Raw genomic sequence first — 23008 nt, forward strand, 5'->3', positions numbered from 1 at the left:
AAAAATGCAGTTTGTATAAAGGAATGCCCTTCAATTTTTTCCCCCCTTTCATATTTATTTCAAACACATATTTCACATCATTATACACAGTTTGCCTGGCCAATGCCCTGACTTCCCTGTCAGGACAAACTACAGTATGATGATAAACCACTAATACAAAATGGCCAGAGGAGTGTTTTAAATGGAGATGAAAAACACAAGAAGCTGCTGCTCTGAAGTACCAGTATCACAGCTGGTTTTTGTTGGAAAGCTTGACCTGTGCAAGACAGGAATCAGCAGAATTCAGAAAGTATAGTACAGTTCCCTCAGCTTTTCAAACCCAACAGTGACTCTCTGCACTTGCAGTCTGTAGCCGATCCATTTTCCCCTAATTTTGTTTCTGTTGGCCTTAGAATCACAGAATCATCCAGGTTGGAAGAGACCTCCAAGATCACCTAGTCCAGCCTCTGACCTAAGACTAACAAGTCCTCCATATGAGTGTCTTTTCCTGTTCTTACACTTCTCTGACTACTGCATTAGTTTTGATTCCATCTTCCTCTTAGGAGTCTTGCTTTCTCACCTGATCCTGGCTGTCACATATGCCATTTTGTAAATTTGTTCAATGTTTTATGTGAAGGCAAACAGATGTAAGCATAGCTTTATACAACTTACCATTGAGGTGAGGCTGCACATTTTGATTTTCCACTATACCTCCATACGTTCTATAAGCTTATGATTCATACCTATACATACCACAGGAATTACGTATGTGGTGCTGGGGTGATAATGCACCATAATATTCTGTCTAGACGTTAATAATATCTTTATAAAGTTAGGCTGTCACTGTCCCCTGATGACTCCCAATATACATTGTACTGCTGCATTATATTTAACTGTTTTTCATCTCAGACCTCAAATTCTTCCATCTTCATTTCTGATTAACGTGTATCCTGTGGAACATTAAACAACATGAAGAAAACACTGCGACCGTTCTTTCTTCTTTAGAGGCAGTGGGAGTGAAATTGGAAGCTGCAAAGTAGTTCTTGTGACAAGTGTCACTGCATTTCTGATGAAACTCTTAAATTTTATGCATAAACCTGTCCAACAGTAGGGATCCTTCAGTAGTCCAACGTGCATCCACGATAAGGGTGCTGAAACATGCAAGCAGCACCCAGCAAGCCCAGAGGGTGCACCCAGCCTTCACCTCAGGATTTTTAGCTTGCTTTCCTGGGTGATTTGTACACCACAAGCTGCTGCTTCTCCAGAGGAGTTCTGCTAGAGCATTTACGAGTCCTGCTGTCACCCCGCTTTACACAACCCTAAACCTCCTCGGACACCCAAAACACCCGACACCACCATCAGCCGCGGTACCCGACCCTGGTGCCGGACCAGCCCTGCGGCACCTGACGGGGCGTTAAGGAAACACCGCATTTTGCTCCGGTCAGAGCCCAGACACGGCCTGAGCCCCCTTCCCCGGGCAACCTCGGCGCTGTCAGCGCGATGCTCTGCCCCTGCCCGCTTCCCCTCCCCGCCGAGCGCTATGGCGGCGGCCGCTGAGGGGAGGGAGAAGAAGGGCGCGCGGGGGGCGCTGGGAGAAGGAGGGGAGCCGCCATGTTGGGCGGGTCGGTGGGCCGTGCCGTGCCGAGCCGTGCCGGTGGGCGGTGTGGGGCGGTGTAGGGCGGGGGCAGCACCAGGAGCCGGGGCGGCGGCTGCCAGCAGCTGTCAGCGCCCGCTCCTCAGGGGCCGGGGCCCCTCGCCGAGCGCTCTGCGGCCGCCGCTGCCGGGCTTGTCAGCTCCTCACGGGAAGCACCGAAGGCGCCGCGGCGCCCACCCTCTTCCTCACCCCTCCTCGCCCTGCAAAACCCTTTTCCTTCCGCCCGCCCATCGCTGACATCCTCCTCCGGTCGCCTCCTTTCCTTCCCCCCCCCCCCCCCACCCCTTCCCCTTCCCCAGCCCAGCCCCGGGCTGCGCGGCCCCCGCCGCCCCTGCGAGCGCTGCGCACATCGCCCGAGCCTGCAGCACCGAGCGGTGAGCCGGGGAGCGGGGAGGACGGGGACGGGGGGGCACCGGCTCCACACCGCTGCCTTCTGCCTCTCGGCGCCTTCCCCTTGCGCAAACAACAAAAGGACCCTCCGCCGCCCCGCTGACAGCCGGCCCCTTTCGCGTGGGGTGCCTCGGCTCGGGTGGTTTGGGTTTCTTTTATTTTATCGGGATGGGAGGTGGCTTTCCCCCCCTGTTTCGTGTCCCTCTGCTGATCCGCTAGAGCGGAGGCATCCCCCCGGCGGGGCTGGGGACGAGCCGGGCTTTGTCCCTTCCCCTTCCCTCCCTCAGCGCTGCGGTGCCGGCCCGGCGCCGCCCAGGGAGGGGGCCCGGGGGCTGAGGGGGGTTGAGCGGGGCTGAGGGGGTTTGGAAGGGTCTGAGGGGGTCCGGAGGGGTCTGAAGGAGTCTGAGGGGGGCTGGAAGGGTCTGAGGGAGGCCAAGGGGGTCCGTCGGCCTCGCCCATCCGCCGCGGTCAGCCCGTGTCCGTGCGGCGCTTTTGTTTTTCCTTCGCCCGTACTTGGGTTTGGCTGTTGGGGTTTGTTGCTCCTTCTGAAATGGTGGAAGAAGAGGCGGAGACAGCTTCCAGCTTGGGTTTTTGTAAATAGGGACCGGATTTATATCTTACAGGTCACCCACCCGCCGTGCTGTGCTCTGAGGTCTTACACTAAGATCTCGGCCAGATTTGTACAGTGCTAAAATGATGAAGAAAATCATGGATTAGGAACATGTTTTGCTAGCAAAATGGCCCTAATCCATACCTGACTTTATTGATAACTGTATCTTTTGGGCACAGATCAATTAGAAAGACACTTTCTAGTCTTTTTCATCCTGGCTTTGCGTTCCTAATATTTGTAGGTAACAAGATGTCTGATTTGTAAAGCTGCATCACAGTTGTCTGTGATCATAAAAAGGGACTTGCCTCCTTACTGAATGCCATGTTATGAGCATATTGAAGCACATTTTAACAACCAAAGCAGCATCACCTAGATTAATGCTACTGACTAGCTTTTTGAAAGCTACTAAATCAATGAGGGTGCTTTTACTCTATTATTTTTTTCCCCATTACTCATTTCCCTTGGTGCATATGACTTAAATGTAGCAGCGCTATTCAAGTACCAAACATGGAGTCAAAATACAGAATCAGAAAGTAAAAGCAGCTAGAAAAGAGTGAAAGTTTGTTCTTATACTTTGCTTTAAACAGAAAATTGGTGAACAATGTCACTCATAATATAAATTCTTTCACAGCCATGCATAAAAATATATTAAATGAGGACTCTTAAAATATCATTTTTGTGTTCTGGCAGTTGGCAGAAGGTTTAGTAACGTTTACTCTATGAAGTAATTATCTGTTTTACTTCTCCTTTTGTACTTGCACTTCACTTAAATAGGAAACTTATGTCCAAAGGGTGTGCATTGGAAAGCTAAAAAGGAACCTTCGAGATTCGGACAGCTTAGCATTTTAATTAAAAAAATATATATGTATGTTTCAAACAGTTCTGGAAAATAGCTTTATTTTAATTCCAAAGCTTCAGCGAAACGTGATAGAGGATATTATAACCCTAGGATTATAGATACAGTTGAAAGTAACACATTCAGCATTTACTAGAAGCAGAGAGAAAACTGATCCAGATGGTGATTCTGAGCAGAAGACCTCATATTTTGTAAGTCACTTACAGATTTTTTTTTTGTGAACACATGGTTTCAGAGAACCTTTTTGTGAAACTGTGACAAATATGGAAAACTAGTTGTTCCATTTAGATATGCTTTTTATATAATGCAGAACCATGTAGTAAAATGCAGAGCTTTTAAGTTGTCAGTTCCTGAAAGACACACACACAACAATGCAGTATCATTTCTGCATCATGTTGCAGTTAAAGTTTGGCAACCTTTCTGTTTCCTGAAGGATGATGAAGGAACTGGACAATTCCATTAATGAGAAATTCTAACAGCAAGTCTAGATTCCATTCATTTTCTAATCAAAGAAAATATGCTATGATATCTAATTTCAAAAGGGAATAATGCTACTCCCAAAATGTCTCGTGAAGTTGCATCAATTACTGTTCATTAAAAAATTGTGACATGCCAACAGTGCCTTATGGAAACTAATTTTTAAAAAGCCTTTGTTAATGAAGAAAGAATCATGTTCAAAATCATAAAAGAAACTTGCAGAATACAATCTACTAAATACAATCTACTAAACATTTTGACAGGCAGTAATCAAAACAATGCAGTACAGATGCATAAGGGATATAAGAGCAATTGCTGCTTGCTCTGTTTATGAAGAACTTACCAAGATGATGTCAGAAAACCCTCACTTGTGTGCCACCCTTAGGCTGTGTGCGTCTCTCTCTGTATATCTGCGTGTGTGTTTATATGTGTATCTGTATGTGTGCACACATACCTACATGGCTGTTACTTAATTGGGAGCTTGGGGAAATACTGTAGCCTCTCATTCTGCTCTGAGTCCACTTAATGCAGCTTCTGTTTCTCTTGAGACATCGTGGGCTTGTGCAGTTACTCTTTCATCTCTTATTCTGTTTGGCTTCTCTGGAAGACCTATAAGTGGATTTATTCTGGTATTAACAGCATCTTTTCAGATGCGTATCATAATTATTTTAAAACTTAATTCAGTGTACAAATATTTGTTAATAATATTATGAAAATAATATTTTCATAAGGGGACTGAAAAATAAGTGAGTTTGGGAATGTTCATAAAGAAGCAAAATATATTTTTGTATTTAAAGTTGAAGAGTATGGTAGCAGACAGTGATGAGGAAACGCCTACTAGGACTATTTAAATAAACCTTTTGTGGTCTGTCTGCTTGCAGGTATAGTTCAGCATGACACATCTATCGTAAAAATGGGATGTGGCCAATTCCTTCATCATTGCAATAGAAATGTCTAGTCACAGGCTTTTCTCTTAATACAGCCTGGATAATACTATATTTCCAAGGTGTTTCTTCATTGTTTTATAAAAACATATTAGGTACCTTGACCTGAAAGTTTAGCAAAACATTTATTTGCAATGTTAACTCTCATTTTCCCTAAAACAAAATCATTGAGCAAGTAATGTCTAATAGATACCAAGTAACAAAGACGTTCATTTTAAAAAGAAGCCTTCTTGACATCAAAATAGAGCCAGTCAAAATGGTTATATCCTGAGTCATACTCAGCCTTGGGTATTTTTGAGGTAGTAAAGCTTTCCCAATAATTTCTTTAGTGAAACATTTTTCTGTGTAATAGCAGGCTGTAGAAATAAGTGTGCTTTCTTTGAAAGATTATTTATCAGTGACCAAAATCAATTAATGCCTGACAAGAAAAAGATGCCCTCATGCTAGCTTAGATTTGCTGAGATGCTTTTGTTGCTTTTACATACGGAATTTGAATCGAGCACTTTGTTAGAGGGTAAGAGCCAGAATTATAGATCCTTTCAGTGATGTAGGAATTATTTCCACAGGGTTTTGTGTGAGGTTCTTTGACAGATGACACTGTGCTTGTTTTGGAAAATGTTTTATTGCCCTAGACAGTTAATATAATTAATAATGACAAGCCATAGCAGATAGGCAAGCATGAGAGCTCAGGATGTATGCTTCCAGCACCTAAAATATATTTGAGTGTGTGAACAAAGGACTTGTTCTCAGAGGGCAAACACTAAAGCACAGTTAGTACTGATTTTCTTTATACAGTATAAGAAATTAGCATATCTGATTTCTCATACTTGATAATTACTTCAGACTGAGCTAAGAAAACAGATGCAAGTAATAGTATCTGGCTGTTGATTTAATCACTGTTTGATTCTCTGAATCCAGCTTATCACCCTTGGGCTCTGCTGTTTAACTCTTTTTAGTGCAGTCAGAAACGATATTTAGCCTAGAAGCAGTTTTGACCTGCAGGTGGAATTGATTTTTTCAAATAATTATTATTGGTCACCGTTTTTTTTGCTCTAAATCATGTGATCTTCTGGTCTTCTACTCCATATGCTTCCCCCCCTGTTGTCTACGTAAACATGCAGGTTTTTTAACCTGGTTTCTCAATATCAGGTCTTGCTTACAGGTAAAAGTACTAAAATGCCTTTTGCAGGTAGTCTTAAAATTGAGCAGTTTCCTATGTTGGTTCTTTGTAAATAATTGCCATAAAACCCATTAATCATATTAAGGTGGTGTTTGGGGCATTACATCAGACCTGTAGGTGACTTAACTATATTCTGAAGTGAATATAGCAACAAATGTAACGCATCAGTCAGTAGTACCAGCTGCCTTACATATTGGTAGGGTTGGGGTGGTGGCTAACGACACCCTAATTACTATGGGATTGTAACCCTGCACTTGCATGTACCCAGAAAACCATGTAAAAAGTTAATAATGCACTAATTAACATTGATAAGGTCAAGCGTCTGATTTAAAGCTAACCTTTTTGGTAATAGTTAATATCTGCTTTTCTTATGTTGTGTATATGTTCCAAGAAACAAAGCTGTATATAAGAATCCAGGTTGGTTTTTTAAATGACAATACTTAACTTTTTCAAAATTACCAGATAACTGGCTGTGTATCGTAAATCTTAGTATTTATACCTTATATACAGTGACTGATTATATACTCATAAACTATTTCTTACATCATGTGCTGCTATCCCTTCTAGCAGTATATTGCTGTTAATATTGTGTAGTGTCCTAATGCTGTGCTTCGTCCAGCAACAGCAGCAGTTAAAAGTTAAGAGCACGCTGCAAGTGCTCTGTGTTTTGTTGCTCGCGTGTGCCATTCCACGGTGGAGAGGGTGGTGGTTGTAAGCTTCCTACGGGACCGCAGTGGCTGCATTCCTGCCATATATCTTGTTTGCTCCTTTCCAGCTGACAGCAGTTGACTGATTTGCCGAGCACGGCGTGCAGATTTACGGGCTAGCAGGAGAGGAGGTGGGTTCAGCGGTGGGGGTGGTTCTGCTGGTTTTGCTTCTGAACAGAATATGGTGCTTAAGATTGAATGCTTTTATGGATGCTCCTTTAGCAAACAACGTCGGGCTCTATAACGTAGGAAGGTCCCAGTTGTATCTTCCAGCTTGAGCAGCTTCCATTTCCGAGAGGCAGCTGTTGTTCCCTCATCTTCACAAATGTGTTTTGCTGCACCCTCGGCTTTAACACTACATTTGTTCGTGTGGTTAAACTGGATGTGTCCCTCCCAAGTCATACTTAGTGTGTGTCTTGAGAGAGGAGGGATGGCTAAAAAAGCAGGCTGTTTTCCCCCCTCAGGTCGACGTAGGTGGTGGCTGTGTGTAATTGGATTAATGGAAGTAGCGGGATGGGGAAGGAGAGGTTACGGGTTTGAGACGGGAGGGCAGCAGCCTCGTAAATTGTTTCTGCTGACAAAACAGTAATATGTAATCAGTGGCTAAGGTTATAGTTGCATGTTTGTTTAGTCTGGGTGCTGCTTTCTGAAGTTCCACACTCCTGCCGCTTGTTCCACGCCCTGGGTCTGTTAACACAGCTGTCTGTATGGCAGCGGGGTGACACAGATTTTGGCTGGGTTTGTGCTCCGGACTTCTTGTGTCTGCTTGAAAAAAAAAAAAAAAGTCCCTCCTCTGATGTCATTTCTCTGTAAATCCTCTCCTATCAGATACTAGTGCATGGAAGATGTAGGAATGCAGTTGTTTATGATTTCTTCTTTGGGTGTACCCCAGTTGCATTCAGCATACTGGATGTTGCTGTATTGCAATACAGAGGGTGCAGGAGTCGTGCTGATGTTTGTCAGTGTGCTAGCACACTCGACAGGGACCTAGAGGTCTTGCTGGATTGAATTCTCAGGACAATATGTTCATTTTGAGGAGTGGTATACATCGAGAAGGCTTAGTGGGTGCAAACCTGATCCCCGTGTCTACGTAAGGCAGAGTTCATTTAACAGAGAGGCCGTGCTAAAAGCTGGTTGTGTTCTGCTCCGAGTGCTCTGGCACAGAGAACACTGGTCCTTGGTGGGTGTTCCTGGTGGCTTAAAACAAAGCCCAGAGAAGACAGAAAAGGTTTTGTTATCATACTGATACTGCTTTAGCCGGATGTCCTCATTCTCAAAAATTTGTTACCCATCTGCTATCTTCTGAGAAGGCAAGAGGCACCACAGGGTGACTTTGACTGGATGGCCCAGTGATTTGCTGATACTTAATTACATCTGCTCTCCACTGCTCAGAACAGAGGTAAAGGCTGATTGATGATTCAATAACTGCTTTTAAGCCTTTCTTACTCAGTAACAGTTTCTCTCGCAGTACTTTTAAGTTAAAATTATGTGCTATATGTCGTTTTTAGAGTCCATTTAAATTTTACTGTTAGAACATGATTTATAACTTTAAAAAAAACCCTGAGCGCTGAGTCTGCAGAATGCAGGTAGAGATGCACAGCATATTTTTAAAAGCAGCAGTCAGTGGGATTCGAGTTACATTGCCTGCATGTAGTTTGTGTGTCCAGTGATTCTGTTTCTTGATCCCCACCCAGTTGTTGTCCTAACAAATGGCCTGGAAATATGCTGGCTGATTTTTTTTTTTAATTTTTTCTTCCTCTGTCTGCTGGTCTGGCTGCACATGGAACAATACTCAAAAATATGTGATCTGTTGCTTTTAGTGGCACAGTTGTTTTAGGAAGTGACTGTTCTGCCATCCGCAGTACTCAGGGATGCTTTCAAATCAGATTTATCCAAACGAGACCATTTAAAATACAATATTCAAAGTGTTACTTTTAATGTCTGTTGTGCCTGTTTTCAATTTAATCTGTTGTTCTTTGCCAGTACACAAGAGGAGCGGCCTGGTGCAGCACGACGATGGCAACTGTTAAGTGAGTGTTGTAGATGCAGCCAATATTTCCAGAGTCCCAAAGGAGTCCCAGTGCCCGAGCAATCACTAAGATAAATTATGAGGGCTGGAGCTGGGGCTAAAACTGTGGTTTGATCCCTGGGTGTGAGAGAGAATGCCAGGGTGACTTTGTCACGTGCTGGGCTAGGGCCTGTTGTACCGCTCTGTGCTTCTGGCCCTGATCGACTTCATCTGAGTAAGCACTGCAGATTACAGAGTACTTAAAAGGGCCATGATTCACAACCTTATAGCAAAATCAGCTCTCTGCTATGCTGGGTAAGATACACAGTGAGTGATACAAGGTTGTTTTGCTAGAGGATTGCAACATTTCCTAGGCTTCCTGTGGGATGAAATTTGCAAGGTGTAAGGTGTTAGCCTGATAACTGGCGATTGCCATTGAAAGTATCAATTTTGGTGGAATACTCAATGGTATAGAAGGAATTTTTTCTTAATATTGTGGACAACATCTGAACTATCTTGTTGTGCACTTCCTCCTGTAGTTACTTTGGAAGAATGAGGTCAGTTGGCTTGGGGGTTTTATTCCCTTCCTTAAATGAAAGGATAAAAGGGAAGGTGATTTACCCTAAAGGTTGAAGGGGAGACTCTTTGCATAGTTGGTGCATCTTAGTGTAGGCTATTAGGTAACTTGAAAATCAGATTTAAGGATTTGTTAAATCTAAAGGCTGGCCCATGCTGAAGCAATGTTAGTGGATGGGGCTTTTCTGTCTGCAGAAGGAGTTGCTGGTTTTCTCAGTTTTGATACAGATGACTCTTCCCTTCAACATCCACGAGCCTGCAAGAGCACCATAATCTGTACTTTCAGTAAATTGGCCCTTTATGGGAAGAGTTGCTGGCAGTAATGCGAGGCAGAATGTGGCCTTCTCTGCCCTTCCTGCACGCGTTTTATTTTTGTTAAAGGTCACAGGCATGCCATAAAAAGTAAATTTGGTAAAGATTATGGGTCTGATGTTAGTAAGTGGAAGCTGATGTGGTTTTTAATGTATTGTGGAAGTCTGATTTGATGGGAACACTCTTGTACTTTTACCTAAGTGCCATCTAGAGTTAAGATAGATAACGTAAATAGGTGGTTACTTGACTTAGGAAAGGAGTTCATGTCCCAGAAATAAAAATGCAAAATGAAAGAACTAGAGTCAAGCTCAAAAAATGGTTTGTCTACACTATTGACAACTTAAAATTGCAAAACATATATAATTCAAACCACTTTGCAGTTACTAGACCTCTCTGTTCCAGTCCCAAAGAGACTCATTCTCTCAACCAGCTAGAATCAGTCTACAAAAAACATCAAGACTCAAGATTCACCGAAGACATGGCTGCACAAGCTGATAAGCCCATCAAGAGCCAAGCACTGTTCCCACACAGAAATAAATATAGACGGTTGGAATATTGAGGGTAAAAAATAATGGATTTGATAGTGGTGATGGATTTGTAACTCAAATCATCTTGACAGTATTTCTTGAAAAATACAGTCAAAATTTCCTTTCAATTCACTTAAAGCAGGTAATTTATGAAGCATGTCTCTGTAATAACAGCATACTAAACTACAATACACATTTTTTTGAATAATTATCCTTGATTTTTTTCTTTGATTCTTGTGACAAGCATTTTTAATTTTTCAAAGCTAAGTATAAATATGATGACTTTAAAAATCATTCACCTTCTGCCTCCTGATGCATTTAAGAATGCTTACTCTGTCTTTATGTAACTGCTCGATATAGTCATAGATCATTTCGTTAAAATGCACCTTAGCCTCCAGTGTGCACAGCGAGGTGGGCTTTGTGGTCAGAAGCACAAGGTAAATCCTGTGGCCAGTGTTGTAGGGAACAGGGCAGACGCTCAGCTTTTCTTGAGGTCCATTTGTGGCTGCTTGAAAGTGCTTATTAGTGCTCACAAGAAACTAGGGAGTACTAGCTTTGGAGAAAAGCACCAGACGCTGTTTGGTGTTGACGCAGCAGTCGTGCACAAAAGCAGCGACTCCCTTGCTCCGGGGAGTAGGAGGCTGAGATTTGCGGTCTGCCATCTTCAGAAGCTATGTGGGTATAACTGAAATTAACAAATTGCCATTAGAGCTTATTGCCCAAGACTACCAAGCGGTAGAAGAAGTTTGTGCTCTGTTTTATTATTCCAGAAAAGACTGGGGTTTTGATCTTACTGGGGGTCTAAGGATGTTAAATAAGTATGCTGTTTCAGATGTAGAGAAAGGCACGTGTGTACTGCCAACCTGTGACAGATGATATTAACCTCAGCTAACAGAGTTAGGAAGCGTGTACCTTCTTGAAAGTACAGCTGTTGGCATCGTTCCTCTAAACACCTGACTGGGTCTACTAAACACCCAGACCATGCACCTGTCAGATTGCTTGTGCACTTGCTTCAGCTTTGACAAAGAGTAATCTCTGATGTGCTAACAAGTGGCTAGAAAAGTCTTATTTCCACCTAGCTTCGTGTGAGTCCTGAGGTGTTAGGACTTGGCAATGTATACAGAGACTAAATTGTTCATGCTCGTGATGCACGTGGGCTGGTTCCAGCATCCAAGGAGATGGCACTTCTCAGAGAGAATAATCCGCTGTGATCCACTGTGATTTTAGGATATGTCACTATTCTGGTTTTTAATCGCTACTGATTTTTAGTACATCAGAACGGTGAAATGTAGAGGGTGAGCTATGCTAGAAAGAGGTTGATTGCATTCCTACTTGTACACAAATAACGAGGGTAGGAATAGTAATGTGTGCCAGGGTGCCCATACAACAGGGGATCTCTGCTGCAGTATGGGAGCAGGAGGAGCAAGATGGGATTTGGCCATGGGCTGCAGCGTTACGGAATTACAGGCGTGGCTGAACCTAAGAGGAAATAATTGCATTGGTGGCTCATCAGCTAGAGGGATGCAGTGCAAATCTTCCCAGCTTGTGTTCTTTCAGAGCTGACAGCATCACCCTTGCTGGGAGTTATATTTTGCTGCTATACCTTCTATTAGCAAATATAACTTGTTACCCTGCTTTTCTCCTTTAATCATTTTTATCTTGCGAAGAATCCAAAGGCTTCCTCAGTAAAGTATGATCTTTATAGTTAGCTATGTGGCTGAAAGATTCCAAAATATATCAAAGCAAATGCACAGTGACTGTCCTTGGGCTAAACCGGTACATAGCTCTCGTCACTTAAACATAGCTTAATGCCATGGATAGGCTTAATGATGGCCAGTGGGTTACGGAGGGCACGATGCAGGTGTAGAACATGTGGCTGTGCAACGTCATCCCAGCAACGTGGTGTGGACAGCAGGCTTTGCCCAGCAGTGTTAACAAAAAGCAACAGACGTGCTGGTTCTGGCCGAAATCCCTGCGGTATTTGGTTCTTCTGGTGTTTTACGCTTCCTCGGCTTACCTTCGTAAGTGCTGAGCCCTTGCACAGTGTGAGTGTATGTCTGGTTTGCTTACTGACAGAAGAAAATGTCTTGCAGCGTTAAGGTTGGAGGTCAAATTATGAACTTGATTCTGAGCTTTTTTTGGGTGTGTGCCCTTGACATTAAAGAAGTACAAGAGTCCTTTTTATAGTATTTACCTTGCATACCTTCATTTTAACCAGGTGGTGCGGCAGGCTTCTGCATTCAGGGTTAGCTGAGCTGGAAGCTGGCAGAAGGAGCGTAATAAAGGGGGTTATTTTTGGTTGTTTGCTTTTTTTCTATTTAATTTGGATGCTTACTAGCAGGAACTTGATAGAAAAAATCAAGTTAATTCTTTTTTTAGACATGTCCTGTTCTTTTAGACATGTCCTGTTCTAAAAGCCTTCTCACAGCTTAAGGTTGGTAGCTCGTCCATCTTTCCTGCTTCTGGTCAGCAGTTTATGGGCTCCAGTACGTGCTGCTAATTGTTCTCACCGAGTTATTTTTAAGGTAGGTTGTATATACGTGTGCTAAATTGCAAAGACACTTTCTGAGATCGCATATTTGGAACCCTGAGGCAGTACCGAAGTGCAGCAGTACTCTGTTTATAGAACTGGGCCAGCGAGGGTACCTCGAGTCTGACCTCCAGCAGAGCACTGCTTCCAGACGCAGTTCAAGATTTTCTGTTCTCTAGAGGCTCATACACAGATTCAAATATAGTATTGTGACGAGACTCATATATAGCACTGGCAGTTCATCCACAGTCCTGAATATGTCAAACACAGAGGAAAAACTAGCTGTTTCTTCAGTGGCATCAGAGATGCGTGTATCAGAATAAAATGCCTGACTGTAAAAGGTCATTGTAATTAAAAGGAGGGCAAGTCAAAGGAAAAGAGAGGGTATACATTTCTTTGGGCGTGGGAATATGGCATGTGGTAGTAGGAAATAGCATCACGGAGAAAAAGTAACGTCTTAGATTGAAAGAATCATTCTCGTGTGTGTATATATATCTATATATAAAAATATATCTATATATATAATACATATATATTTTAGACTTGGACATATGTGACTGTAAGCTGTAACAGCAGTATGTTCAAACTGGATGTTTCTTACCCAAGTCCTTTTACAAACGCCTTTGAGTGTATGAAAGACATCCCTGGGTGATTCATCCCTGCCGTTTCTGATGAGCGTGTGCCCTGAGCTGCCTTGTTAGGAGGAGGTGCAGTTCATATAGTGGTTGACATAGTACTGCTCTCCCGTGGCAGGCGGTTTTTCGTGTTTGGTGATGATCTTTTTGTGCTTGGAAAGCTTATGATCTTCTTCAAATTGTTTGAGAAGCAGTCTCCCACCCTGTGCAGATGAGCGGTAAAGCAGTTAGCGGTGTTTCGAGATGGAGAGCTCCGTGATGCAGTGAGATGTGTGCCTGGGCTGAGCCGGGAATTAGTGGCTTGTAAATTGCAACTAACACAGAATGAAACCAGCACAGACAGGGTATGGAGCCTCCTTATGTAATTAAGGAGACACTAAGAGTGAAATTAGGGTTAAAAGCCCTCGAATAGACCAACTATTATTACAAAACAGTGAGCTGGTAGGTACATAGTAGAAATACAGAAAGGTCAAACTAATACATGCCGCATCTGTGTGGAGTTTTCCAGCTCATGTAAATGATGGGGCAAATAGGCATGGCAAGGAGGTCCTGTAGTTTTTACTGTTAGGGAAATTACTTACTTTTTCTTGTATGCAGACACCTTATTCTGTGTCAGCTGTCCTGTCTGTACTTTCAGAGGACAATTTCAGGGAGAGTTTGATTTGTTTCAGGATTTACAGATTTTTTTTTTTCTTTTGTATTTTAAAACAGTGATGGTCAGACACTAGATACGTTTTAAAATGTATCTTCCAAGCTTTTAGTACTTAAAATGTGACTATTAAATCATGATACAGAGAAGAAACTTTTTGAGATATATAATAAGGAAATAAAGTTTAACTCCAAGAATTACAGCTGTTTTATTGTTATCTTTAGTCGAGGAAAAAAATGTCATGGGTTTCTTAGAAAAGAGAAGCGTTCTGCCTTGATAAGTTCTTGTATGCAGAGGAGGATTTGTATGGTTGTGTGTATTTTCATTCAAGAAATCAGAAACGATGTGATATTTTATATCTAATAAAATTTCACCTTAAACATGAACCTTTTTATTCTTTGAGGTAATTTTCAGGGAAGTGACTTCTTAAAGTAGGTGAGTACAGAAAATTATTTGTGTTTACAAGACCCTTAAATAAGAGTTCAAGAGCTTAAGTAGTTCGCTCTGATGCGTGTGTGTCTGTAGGAGAATTTGGGCACAAATTGTAGTGTCAGCAGTGCCAGTGCAATTGTTTTAAAAGTTTTATGGCTAAAAAAAAATACTTAAACTGATTAAGGATACAGCCTGTAAGTAGTTTGTATATGATGAGATTATCCCAGCAGCTACATGACAGTGGCCTTGGCTCTCTTTTGTTCCTGCTTCCTCTGGTTCAGGTTTTTAGTATTCCCAATCTATTTCTTTGAATGAAGTAACAAAATTGATTGGTGTGAAATTCTGCAAAAACCTCTTTAGCAGGTGTAATTGTGCAGCTTTTTATAACTGTCCAAGTTCGCTATTTTAGTGTTAGAAGCAAACTGCTTCCTTTTTAAAGGTGTTTGAAAAGTGGTAAGCGACTTAGTACACAGAATAGTCTGGTGGTAAATAAAACAGGATGGTAACACTCAAGATCTACGCAGGCACATATTTAATCTGATACATAAATTGACTAAGCCAGCAGGCTAGTCTGTAACTCTGACACTGCATTTTTTCCCTGCATCCACAGTTTTGTTTTCCAGCTCTAAACCTTTGTGCATCTTGATTTTTATTTTTATTTCTTTGGTCAGTTGTAAATTGAATTACAAAAGTAGTATTTGAATGTAGAATCCCTGCTCTGTAACAGGTAAAATTTGGACTGTAAGCTCATGTCATGATAAAACGGAAAGGAGCTTAAGAAGCCTTTTTGTGCTGTTTTGTGCATTCGTTTTATTTGGTTGTTTGTTTTCCTTTCTGTGGGGGAACATAGAGGAGGAAAGATTGTTTCTTGGGAAGAAAAAAGGTGATAGAAGTGTACACTAGGTTTGCCTTTTTTCACTTGTGTGCATATCTACTTTTGCATACAAGCTTAAGTTTTTTGCCGCTTGTATGGGATTTGGGGGCTCAGGATATGCAAAACTAATTCTATGGTTATGTCTTCAAATGCAGTCATGCTTGATGAATAGGTTTGCCCTTTCATAAAATAGATTTAAAAAAAAAATCATAGAAATAGCACCACACCTCCACATTACTCTTAAAAGATATTAAATATTTATTAGTCTTACTCTTACAAAGAATCTGATAGCATAATAAATTGTATGTTTGATATCTTCCCTTTTTCTCAATTGTTCTCCAGAGCACCAAAGCAATAATGTATGTAACTGAACGACATTGTCCAAACTTCCTGTAGTGTTTTGTTCAGAGATACTTAAACATCCTACAAAACCTACACAGAAAGATTTATTCCTTTCCTTATGTGATCGGTTCTAAGCATTGGGTTTAAAAGGAATTCTTACACCTATTTTTCCTTTCTTCAAAGGTTTCTGTGCTGGCTTAGCCTTCCTGAACTGCACCTTCAGTGTATGCAGCCAGAGCTACGTGCCAAATTATAGCTAGGATCTGACAGCCCGTTTTCCCTGTAGTAACAAATTGGTGTCCATTTCACACCTAAGATGTGGTGGTGCACACAGATTTTCTTGTTCTGGGTTTCTGCTGTTGGATAGGTTCTCCCCTGGCTACATGATTCATTTTTGTGTGAAGGGATGACTGTTTCAAGGCCTGATGTAGTTTTTGGCATTACTTTATTGGTTTTGTATATCATCTTTGTAACAGTGAATGGCTGATAATTTATCTGTATTCATTTAACTTCTGCTTTGGTGGTTAAAATGTGCAAATTTTATTAGCAACCTCTATATACACCTTACACGTGCACACACACCTGCCTTCCATCTTTGATGTCACAGAATGACTACAAAACACTGAAGCACGCAGAAGGAATTGCTGTCCCTGCTCACATCAGACAGAAGCAAATGAGCACTTGCTTATTTTGGAAAACTTAAATGTTGTAGAAAAACTCTAGGTATTTACAAATGACATTTCTCAGAACTTCTCAAATACAAAACGAAAGTCACCGTTCAAAAGATGTCCTTTGCTCTTTTATTTCTGTATGATCAAAGGTTCAGTTCTTTGCATTCAGGGTGGAAGCTGTTAATTGAAAGCGTGGCAGCATGCTAGATGGTAATTAGGGCTCAGCTATAGGTCAAGTTAGCATAACCCACAATAATTTTTTATATGATTGTGCTTGTTGCGTTTATTTACGAATTTGACTTACATTAAATTGTAATTCACTTGTACACAATTTTAGAGAGTATGTGTTTTACAAATGGTATTTAGACATTCCAGGTAACATTTCTCATATTATGAATGGGAAGTGTGTAATCGTTGTTCTGCTCATCACGTTTTGGTGAGCTGGTTTCTTATACCATGCTAGAGTAGGTGTTTGATACAGATGTATATGCTACACATCTGCTTGTGAATATGAAGTTCTTGTATCAAATTGTGATAAAACCTAATCCACTGCTTCCCCAAGTTATCTGTGTTTTCAGGCAATAGATTATAACAAAACAAACTAGTGTAGGTAGTGTAGTGTTTTGTCTTTTGTGACAAATGGGAATGATTTTTTACAAATCACATTGCAGTAAGTCGTAACAGAGAAGGTGATTTGAGTGTATGTAAAGAGAATGAACAACCTCTTTTATGTAATACGGTAGAGTAAAAACACATCCTTCAGCTGTAGTCACGAAGATGCGCATGTATGTATCGCTTGTTCCTATAACACTCTTACTCAAGATTTAAGTGATTATAAATTTTGGGGGCGCTTTCTTCTTAAATTAGACTCATTGCTGTTAATACAATTTAGCAAATTGACTTTAAACATTAATTTATCAAAGCTTCCCCAAGTGTCTTTGTATATATGTGAAAAGGTATTGCTTTTGAATCTTTGTTACTTTATTCTAATTTATACTTCTGGTACACTTGAAGATATTTATATCTTAAGTATAAAGGGGCAATTCCTGAATTCTTTATTTTCATTATAGAACTTTTTTCTGGTGATACAGAAACAGGATCAAATGATTTCTGCCTTCTGTTGGTATTGCAGCGTTGTTAAACTTGGTTGTCACTTCAGCAACAGGACATATAATGACAGAAATACCAGAGTTTCTGTAGTTTGCATTTGGTTGAGGCATTTATAAACATCCAGAAATCTGATAGCCTTGATAGAGTGTGTGACCTACTGACAAAATAACACAGTGAAACATTTGTCACAAGGATTGTGTTATACAAATCATTTTTTCTAGCACGTAACAGCTGTTGTAGCCTAATCAAAACAGTTGTGTCTAGGCCTGTAGACAATTGAATGTCTATATGTAATTCTACAGGAACAACAATGGATGTAAAGTAATCTTAGGGGGCAGTTGTTGTTTTCAAAATACGTAAAGATACTAGCTTTTTTACCCCCTGGAAAAGGATCAAGATGGTGTTTTCTTGCTACTGGAAAAGGACAAAGTTTGATCGATCAACCTTTTTAGAGGGTTGGATGGTATTTCTTCAAATTCTATTTTGTGGATATTTGTAAAGATAATTGTAGATCAGTGGCGTCAGTTGTATGTATTATAACACGTTTTATACACCAGCTACTGCACAAAACAGAATCCTAGATAAGCAGCATGATCATTTAGTGCTTATTGGAAAATCTTCTGCCATGTTTGTTTATTTTCAGTTGTTTGGCTTATGAATTAGTGTTGATATTAACTCTGGAAAACTTGAAGTGCTGTTCAAAGCTAGGACGTAAAACATTGTGAAAGCTGTGCAAAAATATCATTACATTATGAGTATGTATTTAAAACAATTATGATTTAATGACTTGTTAAAGAAAAGCTTTATTCACTTGTAGAGGATGGCTTGGTTGGGTTTTGTTTGTTTGTTTTTGTAGTTGCTTTTTTTTACCCTGTGGTTAACTAGTATGCTGCTCTTTTTCAGAATGTATGAAAACATGTCCACAATGGTGTATCTAAAGGAAGAGAAGTTGGAGAAGCTTACTCAAGATGAAATCATTGCCAAAACTAAGCAAGTGATTAATGGACTAGAGGCACTGAAGAATGAACACAATTCAATTTTACAGAGCTTACTTGAAACACTGAAATGTTTGAAGAAAGATGATGAAACTAATCTGGTTGAAGAAAAATCAAACATGATTCGAAAGTCACTGGAGATGCTGGAACTTGGCCTTAGTGAAGCACAGGTAAAACTGAAGTGAAAATAAAGCATTTCAGAATTTGTCTGAATTTTTAGTATGAAAAAATTAATGAAAGATCATTATTTGTCCTCTAATTGGAAATTTGAAGTAAACAGGTCAGTTCTGGCGGAAGTGCATTTGCCTTGCAGAATATTAGCAGTGTATTGAGACATGTAAGTTGTTATTGTATGTTAAGGAAAAAGACTGCTGTAATTAATAGAGGCTGTCTTACTGTAGTGCAAAACTAATTATACATTCAGTATCAAAACACTGAAGCTGATAACTGAGCTCCTCTTGACTTCAGTGAGATAGTTGCTATTTTCTGTTTAAACGTTTCCATAGCATTGGTCAGGTAACGAGCTGCTCAAACAAGAACTAAGTAATGGCATTTTAACTCTGAGCTATTGTTTAGGGAGATCACACACTAATAATATAAAACAGGATTTTGCTCAGGGTTAGGAGACCCAACCTTTGAGTTCTGATACGCTCTTAAATTCATGTTCTTGTTGCCTTTATTCTGAGATTATACTAGCTCGTGGTGCTCCTTGGACTTAAGAATCTAGAATGTTTATTGAACATTTTGTGAAACCAAAATTGAATTTAAATGCATTTTAAAGTTCAAGGATCTAGTATAGAATCTGAACAACTTTCACTTATGCTTAAAAGAAAGGGTTCTGAACTAACTTCTGTGAACTATCTTAGTGAAAGAAGGTATCCTCTGCAGAAGAGATCTGAGAAAATGTTTAGTCAGAATGTGGGGGCTTTGTCAGCATTCCAACTTTAGGAGTTTCAGGTTTTTGATCCAGTACCAAATATATGGGAGGCAACACAGTCATCAGGATAAAATGGCAGAGTGTTTGCAAATGAGTTGAAAGTGCTAAAGGGATAACTTTATGTTAATAGGCTTTGTATTGGGCTGTCATCGTGCCCAGTCTTTTTATCTGGATCAGGGTATTCTTGTTTGGTGCTATGGAAGTTGTGCATTGGGTAATGGTGAGTTGAGGCCTGAGAAGAACGACAAATACATTTTACTACACATGGGAACGTAGAACCCCTGGTCTTGGTACAGACTGCTGAGCCTTAGCATTTGCATGCTTTGATCCCTTGTATTGAAGAAAGTGCTAAAAGATGCATGGAATAAAACTGTAATAGCTGAGTTACCTTTAACGGGTGTTCATAGAAGATCTGTGAATGCATGAGTTACCTTGTCTTCTAACTTTGGCACAGTATTGGGGCTCTGAAAAGGTAGCTTTTAGTTTTGGCTCTATCAGACTCCGTAGCCTCAGTTGCAAATATTGCCTTGTTTGCCCTAGGTGGTGTTTTGTGAGGGGTAGCTGAGGAGCCAAGAAGTCCACATTTATTGCCTTTCTTAGGAAAGCATCAGTATTTCAGACCACTACTCTCAGGCCTGATAAGCCCTGTCCTCCTGTGCTCTTTGGGTTGTAATGAAGTAGTATTTTGTCATTTGCATAATTTAAATTAAGATGCAGGAGAATTTTATGGATGTTTGAGTGACATGTAGATATGATGAAGTAAATGTTACTTCCATGAAGATGAAGCCAACTTTGCTGAAGAAGTAATCAAACTTTTTTCTTTCACAATAAATCCTTTGTAGCCTTATTCTCTGGAGTTAGTTTGCTATTGTAGTTTGTAAAAAGTTGTTTGAGTATGTTGACTGTATTATTGCAACTTCCCTAAATATGCTTTTTGATGGCACAAATGCAACTGTTTGAACAGGCAAAGTAATTTAAATTGTTAACAGTTTTGAATATGTAAATAGGCAGGTGCTGAAATCCAGATATTTGGACTGGTGTTAGGAAATTATCCGTGGTTCTTCATCTAATATGAATTCTCTAGAAGCCACTTCTTCCTTATAAAGGTATTTCCTGGAAACCTGAAATTTTGGTTAAAAATATGATCTGTTTCACATGAAATACTTAGTTCAAAAACACATCAAAGTAACTTTGTTTTAAAGAAGCGTGAAATAGAGAAGATGAGTTTGACACCCTTGAGTTGTTAGTATTTCAACTAAAAGAAAATTCTCATTATCACCATAGGCCCATTTTTACAAGGTGTGTTTCTAGATGTATCAGTGGTAGATTAAAATAAACAGTGAAGTCAGAGTATCTTCTGTGTGTAATGTTTGGCTTTCACTTAATGTGCTCATTTTTCATTTGACATGGCTTAGCAAAAAAAATCCAGATAGACTGCTTTTATGACCATTCTGTTTTTGTCCTGTTTATGTGACTGTTCAAACACATTGGATGTCTGCACACTCATGCTTGTGATACGTGTGTATATTTGAAGTGCTTATATAATTGTGTGTTCATTTGCACGTTTAGATCCAAGTAGTATAATTGTCACTTTGAAGTATTATCTTTATGCAGAGTTCATCCTCATGAACTGCGAACGTACGTATGAACCCTTCTCTGTTTGGAATCTGCCCAATTAGAAGAACTCTGGTTTAGTTCTTACAGGGAAGGTGATTCTTCAGGTTAAAAGCATTACTGCTCTGTTTTGTGTTAATGGAATGAAAATTTCCATTTCAGTAATCTGAATCCTAGTTCAAGTTTTTCAAAATGTTTTAAGATTATATGCAATCTTGGAGAGATTCTAAAGCTGTTTGAATTCTAACAGCATCATGAAAAATGGTAATCAGCAAAGACTACTTCTGGGTTAATTCTGGTTGAACAAAGGGCTTATAAAAATATTAGAGGAAAAGCAAATATCAGATACATATCAAGGTGAAATCCAAATATTTACCAGATTTCACAGATGATGTAGGTTTTAAATGATAAAGGCTTGTGTGTTAAATACAGGACTGCATTCTGGAGGAAGCACGTCATGAGATACCTTCTGCTTTTCAGGTAATGATGGCCTTGTCAAATCACTTAAATGCAGTGGAATCGGAGAAGCAGAAACTGCGTGCTCAGGTTCGCCGACTGTGCCAGGAAAATCAGTGGCTACGGGATGAACTAGCCAATACACAACAGAAACTACAGAAAAGCGAGCAATCTGTGGCCCAACTGGAGGAAGAAAAGAAACATCTAGAATTCATGAATCAATTAAAAAAATATGACGATGATATTTCACCATCAGTAAGTAGCTGTACAGTAAAAAGCAGCGCACATTTATGTATGTGTTGTAATCTGCCTAGTTACTAAGAAATGGCAGAAACGAACTTTTTATTTGTCGCTCACATAAGCACGCCATTAAAATGCTTGCCTTGCACCAGTGTCACATAGTTTAGATTCTTAGAGTTCAGTTCTTATCTTAAGAAGCTACATGTTTTACTGCCCGTAGATAATAAAATACATATGAGGATGAAAAATCCATGAATACTTCTTTAGCATCGTACTAGCATAAAAAATACGAAGAACTGACCTTGAGACCAAAAACGTCCTTCTATATGCTGAACAGTTAAAGTAAGTGAAGAGTGCAAACTATTACAGATTGTAGGAACATAGGGAATTTGGCTTATATTGACTGCAGGAAAAATATTTTTATTTCTTTTTTGTCTACTGAAAGTAGTGTGTAGTCTCTGTAGCCTCTATATAGGCTACACACTAGGCTGGGATGTCATTGAATCCCCTTTATGGATCTTCTGCCAGACATTATGATCATCTGCATGTTTTCAGCCACATTTAGCTAACCTGTTGTGTTACATATTCTTAGGTTAGGATAGAAAATGGTTACAATCTTAATTTACATAAGTGACTTAATACTTAAAAAGATTTCTAAGTTGCTCTTCATGCTGTCCTTTTATTTAGCTTTCTTATATTAGATAGTATTGTAGAGAAAGATCTCATTTTGTGTTCAGATGTACTCAGCCACATCTTGGAAAGGACAGTTTTTCATAACCAACTATCTTAGGAACATAATGGGTGAAAGTGTATGCATTTTGGTCTTGCTTAACCAATTGCTTGACCAAATCCTTTTAATGTACCATGAGCTGTTTTTGTCAGATGCATGCAGAACTTCTCAGTGGTATTTCATGAGTTGGTATTTGTAGTTGAATACTGCCAGTGAAGCCCGTTTAGTAAACTTTCTTTAAGGAGAAGAAAACGGTTCAGAGGAGGAAGCACTGGGATTTCTATGTGCTAAAAGTTGAACTATAATCAATAGATGACATAAATAGCTCCATTATTTGAAATTGCACATAGGGATGAAGTAAGCAAAGCATCATTGTAGTTTCACTAACCATGTGGATGGTCTCTGTTAGCCTTTTGCCAATTGTGTATACTCACAATAAACTTGGAATCTGCACGCTTAAAATAAGATCTCAGGTGGGAAGTTCACAGTCTCATCAATCTGCTGTTTTTGCAGAGCACCCAACTTTGCAACCGTTAAGCCTGAATGCCAATGACAGCAGTTGCTTTTTTCTCA

The 23008-nt window shown here is 40.1% G+C and overlaps 1 protein-coding gene across 12 annotated transcripts in view; it reads left to right on the forward strand.

The window, feature by feature from the left end:
- Window positions 1–1877: 1877 nt before the first annotated feature.
- Window positions 1878–23008, forward strand: part of KLC1 (kinesin light chain 1) — a 50145-nt gene continuing 29014 nt past the window's right edge. For 3 of the 12 annotated variants that reach the window (XM_035551422.2, XM_035551427.2, XM_035551431.2), the window contains exons 1-3: window positions 1899–2007; window positions 18367–18628; window positions 21490–21720. In XM_035551422.2, the coding sequence (XP_035407315.1) occupies window positions 18368–18628; window positions 21490–21720 (492 nt within the window). In that variant the 5' untranslated portion in view covers window positions 1899–2007; window position 18367. Of the gene's footprint in view, window positions 2008–8064; window positions 8197–8780; window positions 8828–18366; window positions 18629–21489; window positions 21721–23008 lie in introns of those variants that run through there. The other 9 variants (XM_035551421.2, XM_035551426.2, XM_035551419.2 and 6 more) reach the window with 8 other exon arrangements.

Source organism: Cygnus atratus, chromosome 5 (assembly GCF_013377495.2).
Source record: "Cygnus atratus isolate AKBS03 ecotype Queensland, Australia chromosome 5, CAtr_DNAZoo_HiC_assembly, whole genome shotgun sequence".
Lineage (NCBI taxonomy): Eukaryota > Metazoa > Chordata > Aves > Anseriformes > Anatidae > Cygnus > Cygnus atratus.